The sequence below is a fragment of the Cavia porcellus genome, unplaced genomic scaffold (assembly GCF_034190915.1).
Source record: "Cavia porcellus strain 051 isolate PalLab524CR breed Dunkin Hartley unplaced genomic scaffold, mCavPor4.1 scaffold_13, whole genome shotgun sequence".
In the NCBI taxonomy this organism is placed as follows: Eukaryota; Metazoa; Chordata; class Mammalia; order Rodentia; family Caviidae; genus Cavia; species Cavia porcellus.
In genome coordinates, this window is record NW_026947496.1 from 39,662,957 (window position 1) to 39,683,071 (window position 20,115).

At 37.0% G+C, this 20,115-nt stretch overlaps 1 protein-coding gene across 5 annotated transcripts in view; it reads left to right on the forward strand.

The window, feature by feature from the left end:
* Wdr37 (WD repeat domain 37) overlaps positions 1–20,115 on the forward strand; it is a 61,726-nt gene that overhangs the window by 29,086 nt on the left and 12,525 nt on the right. For 3 of the 5 annotated variants that reach the window (XM_063260134.1, XM_063260132.1, XM_063260136.1), the window contains 4 exons: positions 875–919; positions 2,823–2,899; positions 10,993–11,233; positions 12,285–12,426. In XM_063260134.1, the coding sequence (XP_063116204.1) occupies positions 875–919; positions 2,823–2,899; positions 10,993–11,233; positions 12,285–12,426 (505 nt within the window). The remainder of the gene's footprint in view (positions 1–874; positions 920–2,822; positions 2,900–10,992; positions 11,234–12,284; positions 12,427–20,115) is intronic. The other 2 variants (XM_063260135.1, XM_063260137.1) reach the window with 1 other exon arrangement.

Here is a 20,115-nt window from a genome sequence, read left to right on the forward strand (position 1 = left end):
TATGTGCTTATGCTTGCTGTCCTGTTGATCACCCACTGAGGTATTCCATGTACATTCAAAGAAGGAAAAAGTGGGAAGGCGAGGTGCTGGGATTCTCTATTGTAGTTTATTTCCTTTATTAGGAAAGTGAGAACTTCCAACTAGGTGTGATGGTGCACACATGTAATACCAGCTTTGCTGAGGCAGGAGCAATTCCCAGTGCCTAGGCTACATAGCGAGTTCAAGGCCAGCCTGAACTGCATAGTGAGATCCTGTCTCAAAAACTTTAGGACTGGGGATAGCTCAGCAGGCATAAGCACCTGCTTGGCAAGTGCAAGGTCCTGAGTTTGAGTCCCAGTACCAAAAACAAAACAAAGTTTCCTCACAAGACCTTAACGAAACCTTTACCACACTTTTACGTTTTTGTCTCACTGAAACATCTGGCTGAGGAGAATGTTACAACCAGTTTAACTGAACTCCAGTTTGTTTCCTGAGGCTGTGGAAGTTCCGTCTTAGAGTCTCTTCTTGTGGGATAGGTTGGGGGTCTGTAAGGTGGGAAGGTGGGCAATGTGGGGCTTATGGTCCGTTGGGTAGACAGTAAGTGGTGTCTTTACACTATAATTTGCCCTTGCCAGTTGTCACAATTGTTTTCTTTTTTTTCTCCTCACTTGTTACTAGCTCTGAATGACTTCCCTATTAAAAGTGATAATTGTGTGATGAGTAATTTTATAATTATTTTTATTGTATTTCTAATTTATTCATAGTTGAATTGAGTCAGAGGATTTAATTTTGAAGTTGTTCCTTTAATTTTTGATCTTTGCAATGTGTGCTGTAGCTAATGTTTATAACATGCTTTTATTACTTTAAACCTGTTTAAAATATTTTTATTTTGCAGTAAATTCTATAAAATTTCATCCCTCAGAGCAGTTGGCTCTCACTGGTATGTTGTTTTTTCTTTATTGAAAAAGTTATTAATAATCTTAAAACAACTGTAGACATTCTTTTATTGGTAGTATCAGAACTATCTGTGGCTTTTATGAAATTTGGGCATTTTATGAATTAAATGAGAAATGAATAAAGAAAATACTGAGCAATGCTTCTTAAAATTAATAGTGGACCACCAATTAGAATTAACTGAATTTATATTCTTTTGAAGTCTATTTTTACAAATAATTTTATTATTGCTTATGACATTCTTTGAAGCCCTGTTGCTGTTTCCTAATTTTATATGTATCTAAAATAAAGAATTAAGAAAAATAATACTGAGAAAGCAGTTTTTTCCAGTGTCAGCATTTTCATTCCTTTTTAGATAATTTATCTACACTGTAGTAACTTGGATTTGGCATATTCTATATTGTTGTTTTAAAGACATCTTCATTTGTTGCTTTTGGAGGGTAGCCTTAATGTAGTGAAGATATTCTCTATAAAATTGTTAGATACCTATAGAGCTCTGTGGCACTTTGGTGTTACTGGTGATAACCCTAAAGGCTGTGCATATGTGTGATAGATCAGAGGTCAACACATTTTCCTGTGAAGGGCCACATAGTAACTATTTTCACCTTTGCGACAATGAAGAGAGTCTGTCACAGCTACTCCTTTTTGCTGTTATAGTGTAAAAGGAACAGAGAACAGTGTACAGGTGAAGGGATGCAGCTGTTTATTTACAAACAAATGGGTAGGTGGCTGGGTTTGGCTCATCAGATTTTGCTGATCCTAGGGTAGAACATAAAAGTTGAGGTGACCAGGTGTTTCATGCATGTGGACTTATTTAGGCAGCGAGCTCACACATGAGTGCTTTTAATATGTGAAATGCAGTGAATTACTCAGTTTGGTGAGGGAATTTTTATATGTGAGAAGAATGTGGTGGGCAGGTTAATCTAAGAGCCATTTTCACAATCCTAGACCATAGTAGCTATTTTAGACCCTAATAAATATTTGAGGAATAAAGTTGGCATGGAATTTAAACCTTAGTACGTTGATTGGAGAAAGGAGAAGAGCCAGGAGACCAGTGCCAGTTGTATCTGTTCGACATAAACCAAAGGGCTAGAAAGGAGAAGTGAAACCAAGAAGCGTTTGAAGAAGAAACTGATAGACATTTTGAAACAGATAAAGTTATGAGGTTGAATATAGAGAGAGGAAAGTTAAACTGCAATTTCTGTGTAATGTTGACTTGAAGAGACATTGACAAGTACAGTAATAATTGATTTCTGCCATTAAAAACATACTGCCATCAGCACCTGGTATCTGCTTTAGGGCAGCACTCAGCAGTGAAGAAAAGACAGAAGCCAGATCGCTTTTGTGAGAGGCGAGACTTGATTGTTTTGGTATATTAGAGGGCCTCTTTTGTACTCTGTAAAGATTTCTTTTGTCTTTTCACTCCTAATTCAAAGCATTTCCTTATAACCTTTGACTGGTACAGAGAATAGGGAAGTAGGACAAATAGTAAAAATCTGTGCCTGTTACATTATAAAGGCCTATTGATGAGTAGATGAAAATGAATATTACTTTCCTGAAACATCTAATCTATTGTAGTGACAAGTTACAGTATAATACAATTTCTCTTGGATAGATAGAACGTAAAATCTATTCATAATTTTTTTTCTGAATCTCTACACCTTTCTATCCCCCCCAATGGAGAAAAATCTGTAAGAAATCATAATCCTAATTTTGCACATTTAGTCTGTTCTTAATAGCAGTGTATAGTCTCTGAAATGGCTAAAGTACATTCGTTTTAGTGATTAATGTTAGAAAAAAATCTGATGTTGCTTAGTAGAGCATAGCAAAGAGGACATTTTATGTATGGTATGTACATTGGGTAATTTTCCCCCAATTTCTCTCTTCAGCCTCTGGCGATCAGACTGCTCATATTTGGAGATATGTGGTACAGCTGCCGACACCCCAGCCTGTTGCCGACACTAGTGTAAGCACATTTACTTACCCTGAAAACTCAACATAGGTCTTCTAATGTAGGATTCTGAGCATTTGCCAATTTTAGAATAGGTTTATAGTATCTGCTGAATGTAGCCCCTCCATTTTCCCCAAGTTTATGTATTGAAACCCTAATCTTCAGTGTAGCTGTATTTGAAGATGGGGCCTCCAGGAAGTAAATAAGGTTAACTGAAGGTCATAAACATGGAGCCTAATATAAGGAAATTAGTGTTCTTGTAAGAAGAGATGTCAAACAATGCAGTTGTGTGCATGTTCACTATTTCACTATCACTTATTCACTCTATCCCCAGTCATATAAGGAAAGAGTTGGGAGAGCAGCCATCTGTAGGCCAGGAAGAGAGTCTTTACCAGAAATCAGATTGGCAAGAATCTTGATCTTACACTTCTGACGTCTGGAACCATGAAAAAATTAATTTCTGTTGTTTGTAAGTTATACAGTCTATGTAATTAGTTATGGCAGCTGGAGCTGACTGAGATGGATTTTGGTACCAGCAGGGGGATGCTGACATAAGAAGTACCTGGAAATATTTATTTAAGTGGCTTTGGTAGAGGTTTGAGGCATTATGAGGTACTTGTTAGAATAAGTATAGATTGCCATGAGGGGATTATTGTCAGAAATATGGATGTTAAAGATGATTCTGATGGTGGCTGAGGAAGAAAAGAGGAGAGCTGCCAAGGAAGCTTCTGTTTTCTTTAGAGGTATACAGTTATCATGGACAAGAATGCTGGTGCAAATACATACATCAAAGGCCATTCTGGTGTGGTCTCAGAAGGAAATGAGATGTTATTGGAAACTGGAGAAATAGCCATCCTTGTTACAAAGTGCCAGAGAACTTGGCTGAACAGTGTCCTAGTGTTTTGTGAAAGGTAGAATTTCTAATTTTAGGATAAACTCAGATATTTGACTAAGAAATATTTCTGAAGAAAATGTTAAAGCTGTGGCCTGGTTTTTCTGGTCTGGTTAGAGTGAAATATAAGTGAGATAGTAAGCTTTGGAAAATTCTGTATGTGTATTGCAGAATGTAGAACACTTAATCAACATCCATTTGATAAAGAGGTTAGTTAGTGTAAGTGTGAATTTCAAACCACTCATTGCAATAGTTAGGAGTAGAAAAGAGATTATTCTAGTGGAGACACTGCCAAGTAGGAGTAAAGGAACCAGAGAATATGGAATAAAATAAAGACTGTCGAGATTCTATAAGCACCAGAAAATAGCTCTGTGGCTTGAACAGTCATCCTTCATGTGGGAACAACTTGAAGGTGATTTGGAGATTGACAGGGCTGTAACTCCCACCGCTGGCCCAGGAACAAGGTTGGTTCCTTCTTGGTTTCAAAGAACGTTGCCTGTTTGGTGTCTGGAGGCCAGGATACCACAGCCCAGTGCCTGTAGGGGTGGGGTTTCCCAGACAAGCTATTTGATGATGACACCAGCCACCTCAGGGGTCTGAGGGCCAGCCATGGAGTCAGAGAGTCTTAAGATTCTTGATCCTTAAGATCTAAAGGAATTTGCCTTGTTAGGTTTTGAACTTCCTTGGTCCCTGGTTTTCCTTACTTCCTATTTTTCCTTTATCGAGTGGGATATCCCACAGTTGTATTTTGGAAAAATATAATTCGGCTTTGCTGCTGGAAAGTATTGCCTTAGGATGAATTGCACCTGTGGGTGGGACTAGCTTACCCACAATTTAGATGATAGTTTGGTAAGACTGGTCTTTAGACTTTAGTGTTACTGCTGGAACAAGTTAAGGGAGGTTTTGGGGCCAAAATGAATGTATTTTACCAGGTAAAGTCATGAAATTTAGAGGACCAGGGGCAGAATATTGGAGATAGGGCTTTTAAAGACGTACTTAAGGGTAAGTGAGGACATACAGTTGGGAGCCTCAGTTGATAAAATTAGTGTCCTTAGAAGAACAGACACTAGAGAGATCACTTTCTCTGTTTGTCCCCATCATGTGAGGACGTAGAGAAAAGGTGACTTGTCTGCCAACCATGACAAGAGCCCTCATTGAACATCCAGCTGGTTGGTAACTATATCATAGACTTCTGCTTTCTAGAACTGTTTTAGAAAATAGATTTGTGTGAGGCCTTTTAGTCTATAGTATTTTGTTATGGCAGCTCAAGCTATAACATGATCTTAAAAGAAATATCTTTATTTATTTATTTTTGGTACTGGGAATCAAACTTATGACCTCAAGCTTGCCAGGCAGGCGCTGTACTGCTGAGCTATAGCCCCAGCCCCAAAATATCTTTATTACATAAGCATCTTTTCCTTTAACTTTTATAACATTAATCCCCTTAAATTTCATGTTTTGCTGGTTGTGGTGGTACACACCTGTAATCTCAGCACTTGGTAGGTTGAGGCAGGAGCGATCCTGTGAGTTCAAGGATAGCCTGGACTACCTAGCAAGACTCTGTCTCAAAAAACAAACAAACAAAAAATTACATATTTAGATTATATTTCTTTGTATATATTATATTAGACATGCTTGCATCTTTCATAGATTTTTATTACTGTCTAAATTGATGGCTTATAAGGAGGCATTATCATTTTTATGTAAGTAAAATTTTGATGTAGTTAACAAAAGATTCTGTGTATTGAGAAGAATGAATTGATATACAAGAAATTGTTAAGTTACTGTTTACTTTGTGCTGTTCGATATATACTTCAGCTGGAGTCCCTAAATATAATCAACAGGGCTTTGATTCTCCTTTGAATGACAGATATTTTCAAGTAGTTTCTGTTAGTGCAAAGTTTAGAGATATTGTCATCATAGTTGGCTACCGCTTTCCTGGGTTGCATAAGCCAGTGGAAATGGTGACAGTGAATGGTTGTGTGTAGTCAAATATAAACCTCTGAAACTTCAGTTTGTGTTGGGCTATGATTGTGAGGATGATAATGTTCTAGTTTTGATATTTCAGTCTTTGAATATTAGTTTTGTGCTTTACAAACTTTTTTTTTTTTTCTCGTTTTTTTGTTTTTTGTCGGTACCAGGGATCGAACTCACAACTGCCTGCTTGCAAGGCAGGCGCTTATGCCGCTGAGCTAAATCCCCAGCCCCTGTGCTTTACAAACATTTTAAACATTCTATTTGCAGATAAGTTAGGCATTTAATTCTAGTGATGCTAAATGAGTTTTACTTAGTTGAGGTCTTGCCTGTTGACTTTAAATTAGCATATAATAGTTCCCATTTATACATGGTTTTGCTTTTTTATGAAGTTACAGTTACTTTTACTGTGGTCTGAAAATATGAAATGGAAAATTCCATAGATATGTAATTTGTAAGTTCTGAATAAATTTTTAACAAAAGAGCATTACAGTTCTGTTTTGCTATTGTTAGTCACTTACTGGGCCTAATGTATAAATTGGTGTTTATAAATTTATTATAGGTATGTATATCCTGTATAGGAAAAATATAGTATATAATTGTATAGGGTTAGTACTAGCTGGTTTCAGACAGCTGCAGAACTTGGAATATTATCTCCCATGGGTAAAGAAGGACCTCTATGTATTTTTTTAAACTATGTATTTTAACAGTTATTTTCTGTCATAAAATTACCAAGCTGTCCATTATATGGCATATTTAACTTGTGCATCATTTTAAGAAGCATGCATAATGAACACGGAAGGCAGAGAAATGAGGGTGAGGATTAAGTGTTCAGAAAATTTAAGAAAATGATTTAATATCATATGGATTGTTTTCCAAATAAGTTTAAAGAGCACCAATTTTGTCAGAGGGATTTTTGTATAGTACTTAAAATTGAGAGGCAATTTACTTTGAATATTATATTAATTTTATTTTCTTTATTACTTGGCTTGTGATTGATACACTTGTCTTGCTGGATAGTTGATACCACTGGATTTGGGACCGATGTCCCAAATCAGGGGAGCTGAGTCTGAATTAAAGCTGGGACCGTAATGCATACTGTAACTTGATTATTAACTTGAACGGCTTTGGAAACACTGCTGACATACTTCTGCTTTGACCTCCCTAGTAGGTAGGTAGGTAGTTAACTGGTAAATGCATAGTTCTTTGATTGAAATCAGCTTTGTTTTCTTAAACTTTATAGGGGTGAGTCTTTACTCAGATTTGCGTAGCTATTCTATTCTTAGATTTTACAATAAACTCTAATCTGTGTTTGTCTTAAATTAGTACAGCTTTCCCATAGATTATTTTCTTTACATTTAGATCAGTTTTACTTGATCTGCAATGTTGATAACTATTTGGATGATGTAGTGTAAACTGACTTAGATTACCAATGAAATAACTATGTCACACACTAGTTATGTGATGTTGAGTCATTAATTTAACTAGGAGAGTTTGATTTTTCCCATTTGAAAGTAAAAATGGAAAGGTATTAACTAAGCGGTTTCTAATGGCTCTTGCTACATTTGGGTGCTGATTCAGTGATTGCTTGATTCTGAAAATGCAGCAGATACTTTTGTTAGTATAAATCAACAATTCTTGAACATACTTTTAGAATTTTGTTTGTAATAAAATGATGAAAGTTAAATAGGTTATTTCGAAGAATATGTATAAACAATTCGTAACCTTTTTATTTCTTGCCCTTTGCCAAATGAAGGTTAAAATCATTTTTTAAATATGGAACTTATCCTAACACTCTAAAGTCTTTTAGTATATTATGTAGTTTGGAAAAATTACTTCTGTAAAGTATTAATGTTACTTCACTTTTTAAAACATGGTCCTGGCACCCAGAAGCTCCAGGGCTCCTTTCTGAGCCCCTCTACTGTCTAGCCACCATGCTCAGTCATTTCAGTGAACTCTTTCATGTGTCAGACATTAACCATTACCCCAGCTGAGTACGTAGTCTTACTCTCAACCCTCCTCAGATGTTTCCTCTCTGAGGAAGTCACTCCATTGTATTCCTAGTGGTCTGTCTTCTGTAAGAAAATATTTAGTAATTAGCCCTTCGAGTTCACTGTTCTGGGTCAGCGGTCCAGCACTTAACAAAACTGTCAGAAAGATTGGCATCCTCTTTGGCATACTGCTCTCTTTAATCCTTTCCAATCCCCATTTCTGAGCAATACATGAAATCTCATGATTCCAATTTTTTTTTTTTCCTCTTTGAAATGGCTGGAGGTCTTAAGTTGCCTGGGCTGGCCTTAAACTTGTGATCCTTCTGCCTCATTCTCCTGGGTAGCTAGGAATACAGAAATGCCCCACTGTGCCTGGCTTTGATTCCAGTTCTTGAATCTCCTTTTCTCTATACTAGGATACTTCTTCTACAACAGGTTCCCACTGGGCACCCCATGGATCATCCTACTTTAGAGGATGCAGAGTCTTGTCTGCTAGAGTCTTTGCAGCTGTTCACACACACATCCACAGAGGGACCTGACTATAGAGCTGCCCAGAGCTGTGGTCTTCTGCATCCAGGGGTGGCACAGGTGCAAGTGACTAGGGCTCTTTGTAGTTGCCGCAGTTATTAGGGCTCAGGACCTAGTGCTTCCTGAACTACTCCATGGGCAGAGCCAGGGGTAAGGGCTTAACCAGGTTTCAAGCTGCATCCTTTTCATCAGGAATTTATGATAACTTTGGATTCCTCCTTGCTTAGGTGTATTTTATCCACAAAATGTCATTTTACCTTGAGTGGAAGGACCTGGGAACAAAGTTCTCAACACCTGTGGTTTTGAGGACCATGTATTGCTGCTGGCTCCCAGATTTGCATACTGTTTGTGACTCCTTTTAAATCCAGGTTTCTGTACTTACTTACTCCATGATTGAGTGTCGTGTAGACATTACAGACCTGTTGTATCTGATACTGAGTTCTGAATGTCTCCTCACCTTGCTCCATTTATTGTGCTACCTACTTCAGGAAATGTCACCATCATTTGCTCAGTGATTTGGACATTTATTTTTGAACTTTGTTTTTTGAACTCTTTTTTTTTTATATTCCATGTAATATCAATCTATCAGCAAATTCTGAAGCTTTACTCAGAGGGTATTTTTTTTTTAATCTTTTTTTTACTTTTTATCGGTACTGGGAATTGAACTCATGACCGCCTGCTTCCAAGGCAGGTACTTATACTGCTGAGCTAAATCCCCAGCCCCACTCACAGACTATTTTAATCAGCTTTTCTTTTTACCTTCATCACCATCATCCTAGTCCAGGCCATCTTACCTTACCTGTCCTTCTATAACCTTTCACTTTTTCTCTTGTTTTCTGGGGATACCATGACTAAAGAGACAGCCAGACAGCTTCAACAACAAATCTGTGTTACTGCAGTCCTAACTGGAAGTTCAAGTGATGTCAGCAGGACCGCTTTCCTCAGTGGCCTCTCTGTAGCTTGCAGTTTTTCACCATGTCCTCATATGCTGTTGCCTTTTTGCATTCTAATCCCTTATAAGACACCAACAACTGGATGAAGTGGCACACTCCTGTAATCTCAGTACTTGGTGAGGCTGAGGCAGGATGGCAAATTTGAGTCTTGCCTGGGCATTTTAATAAGCCCTCGTTTTAGAAACGGAAAAGGTCTAAGGACCTTGGTTTAAAATCCACTACTGAAAAAAGGGTGGTGGGGTTGGGGAAGGATACAACAATTATATTGTAGGGTCTGTTCTTTTTTTTGACATCAGAAATTGAACTCAGGACTTCGTGCTTGCCAGGTAGGTGTGCCACTGGGCCCTAATTAGGGTCTGTTCTGATAACCTCTTTTTTAATCTTAATTCCCTTAAGATCCTGTTTCCAAGTATATTCTGGTCTTGATAGTTAGAGCTTTCATATATGAATTTATAGGAGACATAATTTAGTTATATTTTTCCCTTTGTTCACACAGCATACATGAGTTATATCACAACTGTGTTTAAAATTATCTAATTTTCCATCACACACAGGATACAACCCAAAGTCTTTGCATGGCCTGCCTTACCAGGCTTAGCATAGTTTCACCTGTGTCTGCCCTCCTCTTGCATTGTGCTACTGGATAACCTTGGTTTGTGTAGCACAGAATCCTTTAGACTTGTTTCCTCTGCCTAGAGTACTGCTGCTTCCAAAATTGGCATGCCTCAATTCCTTGTTTTCTTCACAGTCTGGCTCAAATGTTACCTTGTTACTTTCCTCAGTAATTCTATAAAAATCGCAGCTCTTTGACCACCCTATGTGTTTCCTTCATAGCATTTATTACCATTTGTGTAAACATACTTACATATTTAGTGTATAAGCATATAACATATTCCCTTGTATGTTTGTGTGCATGTGACACATACCCTCATACTAATGGGCAGTTACATGTTATACACGTTCTCATACTACAGTGTGTTTCTGTGCACATGCACAAGTTTATTTGTGTGGTAGTCTTTTTCTCTTTAGAATAAAAGATTTTCAAGGGCAGAGGCTTTGCAGGTCTTGTTTTTTCCAGCATTTTAGTGACCTGGAATGATCATCGTCTTCATATGACAGATATTATCTGTCACCTTCACTGTTTTGTAGCTAGCACCCAGTCTGTTTGTAAGCACCTGATGGATATTTGTTAAATAAATATATTTCCTTGAAGAGCTATCATGCTTTTATTTTATTTGTAGCTTTGACTAAAGTCTTCATTGATGGCATAGGAAAGTAAAGTGAATTCTCGTATGTTATAGTAATGAAAGCTATTATTTTAACTGAGAATTATTTTAGAATCCAAGGCTTGTATTTTGAAGTCTTCTAAGAATTGAAGTGTTTTTCGTATTGTGATAAATTATTGACTTAATTGTGTTTATTTTTATATTACATAATATACAACTAAGAATAATATAATTATTATTCTTAACAAGTGGTAAAAACTTAAAATACTGAAAAGCATTTTGTGATTTTATTGGTTAGTGGAAAAAAATTGTAGTTCATTTGATGTCATAGTGGCCTTTTTTTCTGATAGTTGGCTTTCAGTTATAACCTATCATAAAAATTAATAAGTTAATCACTAGGTTTGTATTAGACACTGTGTTTGTATTGGTTACAATGATGAGTAAGTACATGTTAAGTAAGTCTTGGAAAGAGAAAGAAGTATAGTCATGTCAGAAAAAAATTCAAGATTCCCAGGAAATCTTTCTTTTCTGATTTTACTCATAGCAGCAAATATCTGGAGAAGATGAAATAGAATGCTCTGATAAAGATGAGCCTGATATCGATGGGGATGTGTCCAGTGACTGCCCTACTATTCGGGTTCCACTGACATCTCTCAAAAGCCACCAGGGAGTGGTCATAGCTGCCGATTGGCTGGTTGGAGGGAAGCAGGCAGTGACAGCCTCGTGGGACAGAACGGCGAACTTATATGATGTTGAGACTTCTGAACTTGTTCATTCTCTCACAGGTACTTTATTGAGAACATTAAACTTCCTAGTTGGGTGCTTTCAGTTTATGTTCATGTATTTGAGTCAGATCTTGCAAATTACTTCTTAACAGAATTGCTTTTAATCCCTTCTATTACAAGTTTTGGAGATCCTCTAATTAATGGAATTATTAGTAGCTACATTTTTTTGTCTTTAGGAGAGTAATTGTAGTATGTAACAGGTATTTGAAGTGTGGTTGTTGCATCAATTTTCTATTTCTCTGTGACAAATTTCTACAAATGTAGCAAGGCAACAGAATTTACTATTTCATGGTTTTCTGTTCAGAATTTCTAAGTCCATGGAGCTCCACCTCAACCTGGGGCCTTGAAGACTGAAGTGAAGGTATTACCCAGGCTGGACTTTTTCTGTTAGTCTATAAGATAAAAAAAACTGCCATGTGGGGAGAGGTCTTTAGAGAGGTTTTTATCTTATTGACTAGCTGTCAATTTTCCAGTTGTTATGAGGATCTAGACCTCTTGTAAGGGTTCATCTGCTTAGGCCAGGCCACCTACTGTAACCTTTCTTTTAATTAACACAGAACCAACTGATTTAAGGATCCTATTAGATCTGTGAAATTCTTCTTGCCCTATAATGCATCCTAGTTACTATCTTATCATATTTATAATTTCTGCCCAAGTGCAGGGGAAGGGCATGTACAGGGCATGCATTTTACTGAGGGCTCAAGTATTATCCATTAGAATTCTAGAAGTGAAGAATTGAAATTTAAGTTGTACTTAGCCTGTTAAAGTGATTGGTCTGACCATATAACTGTTAGGATCAGAAAGTGGGCTGTATGTACATCTAGTTCTCTGCTTCTTTTAAATGGGTGACTGAAGGGGTTTTCAACTTCTGAGGGAAAACTGGTCCCACTCTGAGTCCACATGTTAGCGATTCCTTTAGGTTTACCTTTCCATTCGATATTAGCAGTGGAGACTGTAAAGATGTGTATTTTTTGTTGTTGTGTTTTTAAAAAAGCTTCACTCTGTATCTGCAGGTGGATGACCTTGCATTTTTGTTGTCTTCTGGTTGCAGGGCATGACCAGGAGTTAACGCACTGTTGTACACACCCCACCCAGCGGCTTGTGGTGACCTCCTCCCGTGACACGACTTTTCGTCTCTGGGATTTCAGGGACCCTTCAATCCACTCTGTAAATGTTTTTCAAGGACACACAGAGTGAGTTGTGGTCATTTAGATCTTAACTGTTCATGAAAAAGTTTTGTGAATTTTTATTAAAAGTTAATTTCAACCTTAGTTTTCAATATTTACACTGACTCTTTTTGAAAAAAAAAAAGGTTCTTTTCCTTAATACTTAGTTTTGCTTTTCAAAAGATTTTGGAGACTAACACATTCCTGCCAACTTAAACCGCTAATAAAGCATAAAATGACTGTCTCATTGGATGGCTCTTACCACTGGTGGTACAAACAGATCTAATCACTTTTATCGATCTTCTAATAAAATTAATGAAAAGTCTGTAAATAGACTAAATCCAGTTACAGTAGTTGGTTGAATTTGGGTAATTACTGCCCAAATATAAATATTAATACCATTCATACCAATTAAAATTATTACAATAATCAAAAAATTAATTTCATTACTTTGAAATTTATATTCATGAATTTCTTTAAAATATTTTATACATCATTGGTGGCTGATTTGTGCAGTGTGTTCTAAATGTTATAACTCGTTTGACTTTTTTTTGAGTGGCTACAACGGCACTCATTTTTTTCAAATGGTATGTGTGTATCGCCAGTGCTTCAAGCTAGTGGGACAACCAGATTCAAATCAGAGCCACCCACCAGCAAGACAAACAAATTATGGTCCTGTTGTGAACGTGTTAAGAGTTGAAAGATGTTCTCTAAGGAAATTGGATGGGGATAGAAAGGAGCAGAGGGAGCCTGGAGGATAAAGGAAAAATTTAGAAAGTAGTCCAGGGCTGGTAGCATGATAGTGGGAAAGATGGTCATATCATCTTCAAGCAACTCTGACTGAAAGTGTTGGCAGCCATTCTCAAGTTAAGCTTAATGCATTTTAAAATCTCAATTTCATTATTACATATATTTGCAGCATATTCTGGGTGAAGGTGTCCACACACATACACAGGCACTTGCAAGCATAGACCCTCAATCCAGTATGTGTTCCTCTCCTTGGATTTTTTCCGGCAACTTGTGCATGAGGATATCTTTCTTTCACAAAGTTCTCCTATTCTGATCCTTCTCTATAAATGAGAAGACCATTTGACTAGTTCTTCAGGATGGATGAAAGTTTTAGTGAAAATAGTATATATGTACAAGTCTTACTATTTATTTCTTTGTTAGCACATGTTTGCAGTACGTAGTGTTCATGTTCATCTTAGAGAGTAGGTGTATGTATTAAAATGCCTTCTTTTTATTTCTCCTCTTCTCTCCCCTTCCTCTCTCTGTCTTTAGATCTGCCTTCCATTTGCAAAAGACCTGACTTCATGTTCCCTATTATCTTTTGTTTTGTTTTTAAATATTATTTATATTTTGAGTTGCTCATATAAATGAAGGATCATTTTTATTCAGATTATTTTCATTTTTTCTTTCCTTCCTTAAGTATGAACTAGCATTTTAACTGATGTGTAGCTCCAGAAACAAATTTTCGAAAGTTTCTTTGTTACTGATTTCCTTGCAGTGTCAGATATGGGGACATTTTGATGTTTTAGACCTTTCTGTCTTGGCAGGGCATGCTGAGTTTCAGGAGCTAGATTTTCTCTTTTTGCAGGTTCTAGGAAGAAGGAGGTTGCTTGGGCTGGTGTACCTTCCAATCTTCCTCATGTAGGTTTAGGGCTTGGTCAGCAGGTGGAGCTGTAGACATCTTTATTGCATACAAAGTATTTCTTCCTAATATTTGATCAACAGTAAGCTTAAAAATAATTCAAATTTATAAAAAGCAGGAAGTGAGGTATTTCATAAGGTTTTATCTGAGGAATTGCCTTACTAGTTATTGTCTTTTGTCTTTGTCTTGGGTTCTGTAGGTTTGAGTCCATATGACAAATGAAACTCACAGTGTTACTGTCTGCAAATGTATAGGTAGTGGTGACAAACCTATAGCAGGCTGTTTGTATCTTTGCAAGCTCTAGAATGTTTGCCATCATTGGTGTAGGGTATCTACACCAGGGCATGCTTTTACTAAGAGCAAACAGGAGCATATTCATCTTTCTCATTAACAGAGGAATGGCTGTTGTCCTCTGTATGTTGTATTTAATTATATACTTTATGGTGTTCTGAATGTGACTCACGAAAACAAACCTTGGGTCTCCTTCCTTTCCCCAACAACTTTAGCATTCTGTTGGCTCCTCTATTTTAAGAGTTCTTTGGCAGTGATCATAGATAGCATCCTTGTTGACATCTATGAGCCTCTGAAGTGTTTGTGTTTTATTACCACCCTGAGTCTGAGGGGAGTAGTTACCTGTCTACATGTCTAGTATGTAGCCCAGGGTTTTCACCTTAATAAATAGCACCTTGATAAATAAGTGGAAATGTTCTGTGAGAGCTAAGAAGTTCATTGTTAGAATTTTAGTCCTTTTTTTCTTTTCTTTCTTTCTTTTTTTTACCCGTACCTGGGATCAAAATCATGACCTTGTGCTTGCAAGGCAGGTGCTTACGCCACTGAGCTAAATCCCAAGCCCCTAGTCCTTTATTTTCTAATCTAGCAAGTAACTTTATTGGTTTTCTTTAGTCACATTGTCAGTTCTTTTCCTAAGTGTTAAAAGTAAAACTACGATTTCCAGTTAAAAAATTTGCTGTTCTCATTGGTGTAGTCTTTAAAACTTATATCAGAAGTGTTTTTCAGTGACTCTTAAAAGGGATTATTTTTTAAACATGTGACTACAGAAGCATGAGTCATGCAATTCATGTAGTGATGTGAAAATCTTGAAAATTTTACTTTAGGGCATTTTCTCAATTACAGTAACTCAGCATAAATTCTTTTTTTTGGCGGGGCAGGGGGGATACTGGGGCTTGAACTCACGACCTTGTGCTTGCCAGGTAAGTGCTGTGCCGCTGAGCCCTGGCCCTCAGCATAGATTCTTTAATAAAGTATGTTAGAATCTAATGCTTTTTATAATGTAAATAATTGATTTAACTAGTTAATTTGAATTTCTGTATATTGGTTTTTGTTAAGGTAAGATGTATTGCATAGATTTCAAGATTACTTGTTTGATTTTGTAATCTAATTTCTCTAGAAGCTGGGAGAGAATTTTTTTTTTAATGTACTTCTTATTTTCTCTTATTAATGCCCCTGTATTTTTACAGCACTTCTGTGCAGTTTAAAAAACCAGAGTTTGAGGTACAATTGTAAGATAAAAAAAACTATGGCCAGATGGGTCTCCTTGAAATTTGTGCAGTCATTCTCTTTGCTGGTTAGAGATGGAGCTCCTTGATGTAAGCTCTGTTTAAGATTTTTATCATACATTTTTAGACAACTAATAAGGCTTTTATGTTTTTTGATGTGTTTCAGTTATTTTCACATTGTATTGTGATATTTTCTCATTATTATAGGAATTCTAGTATAATAATGCTTACTTGATATAACTAGCTGTTATTTGAATAGTTGTGAGTAACCCAGTGTACCACATTATATGAAAAATATTGCATATTTTATATAATATTCATTATTTATTGTTTTGAGATATTTATATAATATTCATTCTTATGTTTATATAATATTCATTATTTATTATTTATTGTTTTGATTCTCTGTAATTCAGGTTACCCTGGACTCATTATGTAACCCAGGCTGGTCTTGAACTTGTGATCCTCCTATCTCAGCCTCCTGGGTGCTGGGATTACAGGCATGTGCCACCATACTTGGCTATATCTTCTTACAAATCATAGAAATATTCACATTGAAAACTTGGAATGTGACAGAAATTTCAGCTGTTGGTAGTTTATTTCATATATACTTCTAATCAGTGACCTAGAACGGAAATTTAGTGCTGTTTACCTGAATTTGATTAAATCCTTACATATGCCTGTATTTTCACCCGGACAGGTAGTTTAGTAAGCCCATCTGCCAGCCCTTTCTCCTGTCCTGTGTTTTGCACTCTCTTGTTGATTTTTGGCTCATGTAGGCCTTCCAACATGGCTCTCACTTTGTGGACTGTAAGTAATAATGTGAGTGACTTTTTTTTTTGTCTTTTTGAGACAGAGCTCGGGGCTGGGGATTTAGCTCAGCGGCATAAACGCCTGCCTTGCAAGCAGGCAGTCGTGAGTTCGATCCCCGGTACCGATAAAAAGGAAAAAAGACAAAAAACAAAAACAAAAAAAAAAGAGACAGAGCTCGCTGTGCAGTTCAGGCTGGCATTGGGCTGATTTTGTAGCCCAGACTGTCTCAAACTATCCCCTACCTCAGCCTCGTGCGTGCTGGGATTGCAGAAGTGTGCCACCACACGTGGCTTGCGGGTGACTCTTACTATTATAAAATTTTTAGTTTAAAGTCATTAACACTTTTTGAAAGAAACATGGGAGGTTGTTCTTCAGCAGTACTCCAGCTTCCAGCCTCTCAGATTCTTCTTGTTTATGGCCTTCTTTAGGAGTTTGAAAGGGGTCGGGAGTCCCTGCTGGTCCCTACTCCTCCTTTTATTTTCTTTTGTTTCAATTGCTATAAACAGAAACTGACAGTTGAGGCAGTCACTGGTCATTAAGCTTTCTCCGTGGGTGGCCGATGACTAGTTAATACTTGGCTGATACTATTTGTAAGTGTGAATAAAGTTTGGTATTAACAAAAATCTGAAATTAGCTCAACATGGGTAAAATATTTGAGAATGCTCCATTTTTTTCCTGCTTTCTTGCTTTCTTTCCACGACTGTAACTTTCATCCTCAAATTGTGAATCTTACATACTTTCTTGTAAGAACAACACATCTAACAAAATAAAAATTAAAAATCAGCTTAAAGACTGTAATGATTACTTTGAAGTTATTGCTGTAGATTTTGTGTCATCATTGTAGTTTTCTTTATGCCTCAGAAATGGAAAAATATTTGGAAAATGACCTTTTTATCTTGATGGTGGTTGATTTTAATTATAATCGAATTTTGTGCTTTGTCAAAGTCAGCATGTGGGAATTACTTGTGTGGGCTGTGACTGAGCACCAGCAAGGAGGAGAGCATTCTGCTGGCAAGTGGCCTTAGAGGGTGATTTAGAAACTGCACTGGATTTACAAATGTTTTAGTAGTACAGATTACTTTTAAGCCATGCTTTCAAGGAGGAAGGAAGAGGAGAAACAGATACCTGTGGAGTAGAACCAGAAGTACCTTCCAAAGTGGAAATAAGGCATTTTGAGAAATAAAATGACCTAAAGATGATAGTGGTTTCAAAACTATATTTTATGCCTTGAACTCAAACTCCTTTCTCAGTTTTACATTCCCTTACTCATACTCCTGAAAGTATAGTGATTCTATTTTCTTTTTAATTGCTGGATTACAAATAATTTTATTTTAAGGAAATTATAGGCATAATTTCTAGCAGTGATTGGTTAACCTAAGCCTAACTAGAGACTTAGTAGGCCAATAGTATAAATTCCAAATGTACTGGCCCATTTTAGGTTTTTCTCAGCTTAATTACTAGCCAGGACAGGTAACATACATTCATTGAGAAATACAATAGGCAGTATTAAGCAGAAGTGACATGTAATTGCAGTGTTGTGTGCAAGTGTGTTTTGGGTATTTCTTTTGTATTAAGTAGTGAATTTTTTGTCTGTGACCACAGAAACAACAAGGAGATGCTAGTAGATGCTTACCTATGTGCACAGAATTCTTTCCTGGAATGAGGACCCATTCTGTGAGTCATTGATTCTGCTGGAGGCTCTTCCTGGCTAGGCAGCTGGGGGGTGTTATTCTGTCTTCTGGGCTTACTGTCTTAAAGCCTAGAGTGAGCCAGTCCCTTCTTGATGCATTTTAAAATTGTTTTCCACTCAGAATTTTGTTTTCAAAAGTAAGAGATTCAATATTTATCCATTTCTTCCTTTTTAAAACTATTGATTTAAAGATTATCATTCAAGAACCAAAGAGTGCTGGGCATGCTTGTACATGCCTGTAATCCCAGCACTTGGGAGGCAGAAGCAGGAGGATTGCCATAAATTTGAGGCCAGCCAGGGGTACATGATGAACTCATGGTGAACTATATAAGGAGTCTCTGTCTCCAAAAGACAAAAGCAGACAGACAAACTAATAAAAATAAAGACTGTGAAGAAAGTAGTGCCATTTAAATTGTTCTACTTGACAGCTTTATTATGAGTATAACATTCCATCACTTTCACTGAGATGACCTAAAAACCAATCTAGAAAACTTCTGAGATACTTCAGTATTCAGATATTCCCTGAGACAGACATGAGACGTCTTCCCATCAGATTCCAAGGGTATGCAAAAACCTCTGTGCTTTCAAGGCCAGCCTGAACTATATGTAGGGAGAACCTGTCTCAAAAAGACAGAAACAAAAATACCTTTCTGTGTGTTGTGTCGAGCGATTAGGGTGGGGAAGAGAGTAACTTCCAGAAGGTTTGTTTTGGAAAGGATAGTGGTAGCAATGGCATGTATTTTTGGTACAAGCACTAGTAGTGCTGGACAGGCAGCCCCGTCCACAGGTGGCTGAAGTGAGGCTATGATGTGGTCGTATCTGCTGTTGTTTTCACTCCTGTCACATTCAAGTAGTGCCTGAATTCTCTGATTTGCAACCCAGCTGCAGGGTTCTGACACTCAGTAATAGAGCAGAGTTAACACTTCATTTAACTGCCAACCTTGGGGATCAAGATGTTCCACATAAGTGATTTCTCTAGTAATCCCACAAGAACCAAAACTTTTTAGACTTTAACTCTTTTAAAAGAGAGAGAGACAGAGAGACTGTGTGTGTGTGTATGTGTGTAAAGAAAGGGAACTGAATGCTTTCAGTGTACTTGTCTGTTTTATTATGTTGCTTTTCTGCAGTAAGTGGCTCCCCAAAATTTTGTGCTTTGTTTTGTGTTGGGTCTTGCTATGTAGTTTCATGGCTACATTAACTGGCTTTGAGCTCACTGTGTGGCCCAGGCTAGCCTTGAACTCAGCAGTTCTGCTGCTTCAGCCACCTGAGTGCTGGGATTACAGGTGTGTGCCCAAATCTGGCCTCTGCTTTTTTTTTTGACTTCTCTGGAAATTGTTGCTTTTTGGTACTTTTGTGTTAATATCTACCTCAGTTTCTCTTATTTGTTGCTCTTAATACTGTTAAAGGGATACAATAACAAAAGTTAACCCTGAATGAAAATTTAAGGATTATTCCTATAAAGAAATAACATGAATATATAAATGTTAGGGATTTCCTGTGATATTCTGAAAGAGCATATTGCAGAAAAAGCCAGGAGCCTTTTAATTATTATTATTATTATTATTATCTGAAACATACATACATAAGACTATTCATGTAGGTAGCTGTAAGAAGTGATATGTGTCCTTGACTAATATTGGTCTTCTAGGAAGATTAGCCAGTACATGAAACAGAAAAAAAATCAAGAAGATGCAAATCTGTGTGCTGTTATTTAGTTCAGCCAGAGCCAAGTGCTGTGTTACTTAGTCCAGAGAACTGAATTTAGCTAAGAGCTGGTGCTTTGTCTATAGAGCACAGAACTATTTAGGTCAGGCACCACAATTTGCCATTTCCATCATGGCTCTGCTTCCTTTTTTGTAATGGCCAAAGTGATATGCTCTTGTTTGCTTAATTAATAACTCAAGAGGGTTCTTATTCTGTCTAGAGGACTGCTGAATGTTTTCAGGCATCAAGTATAGTAAGTACAGTTTCTTAAAGATAGTTTAATTTGGTTAACAAAAAGAATCTTTTTAAATGTTTTTCCTGGATTAAGAATTGCTGTGGGG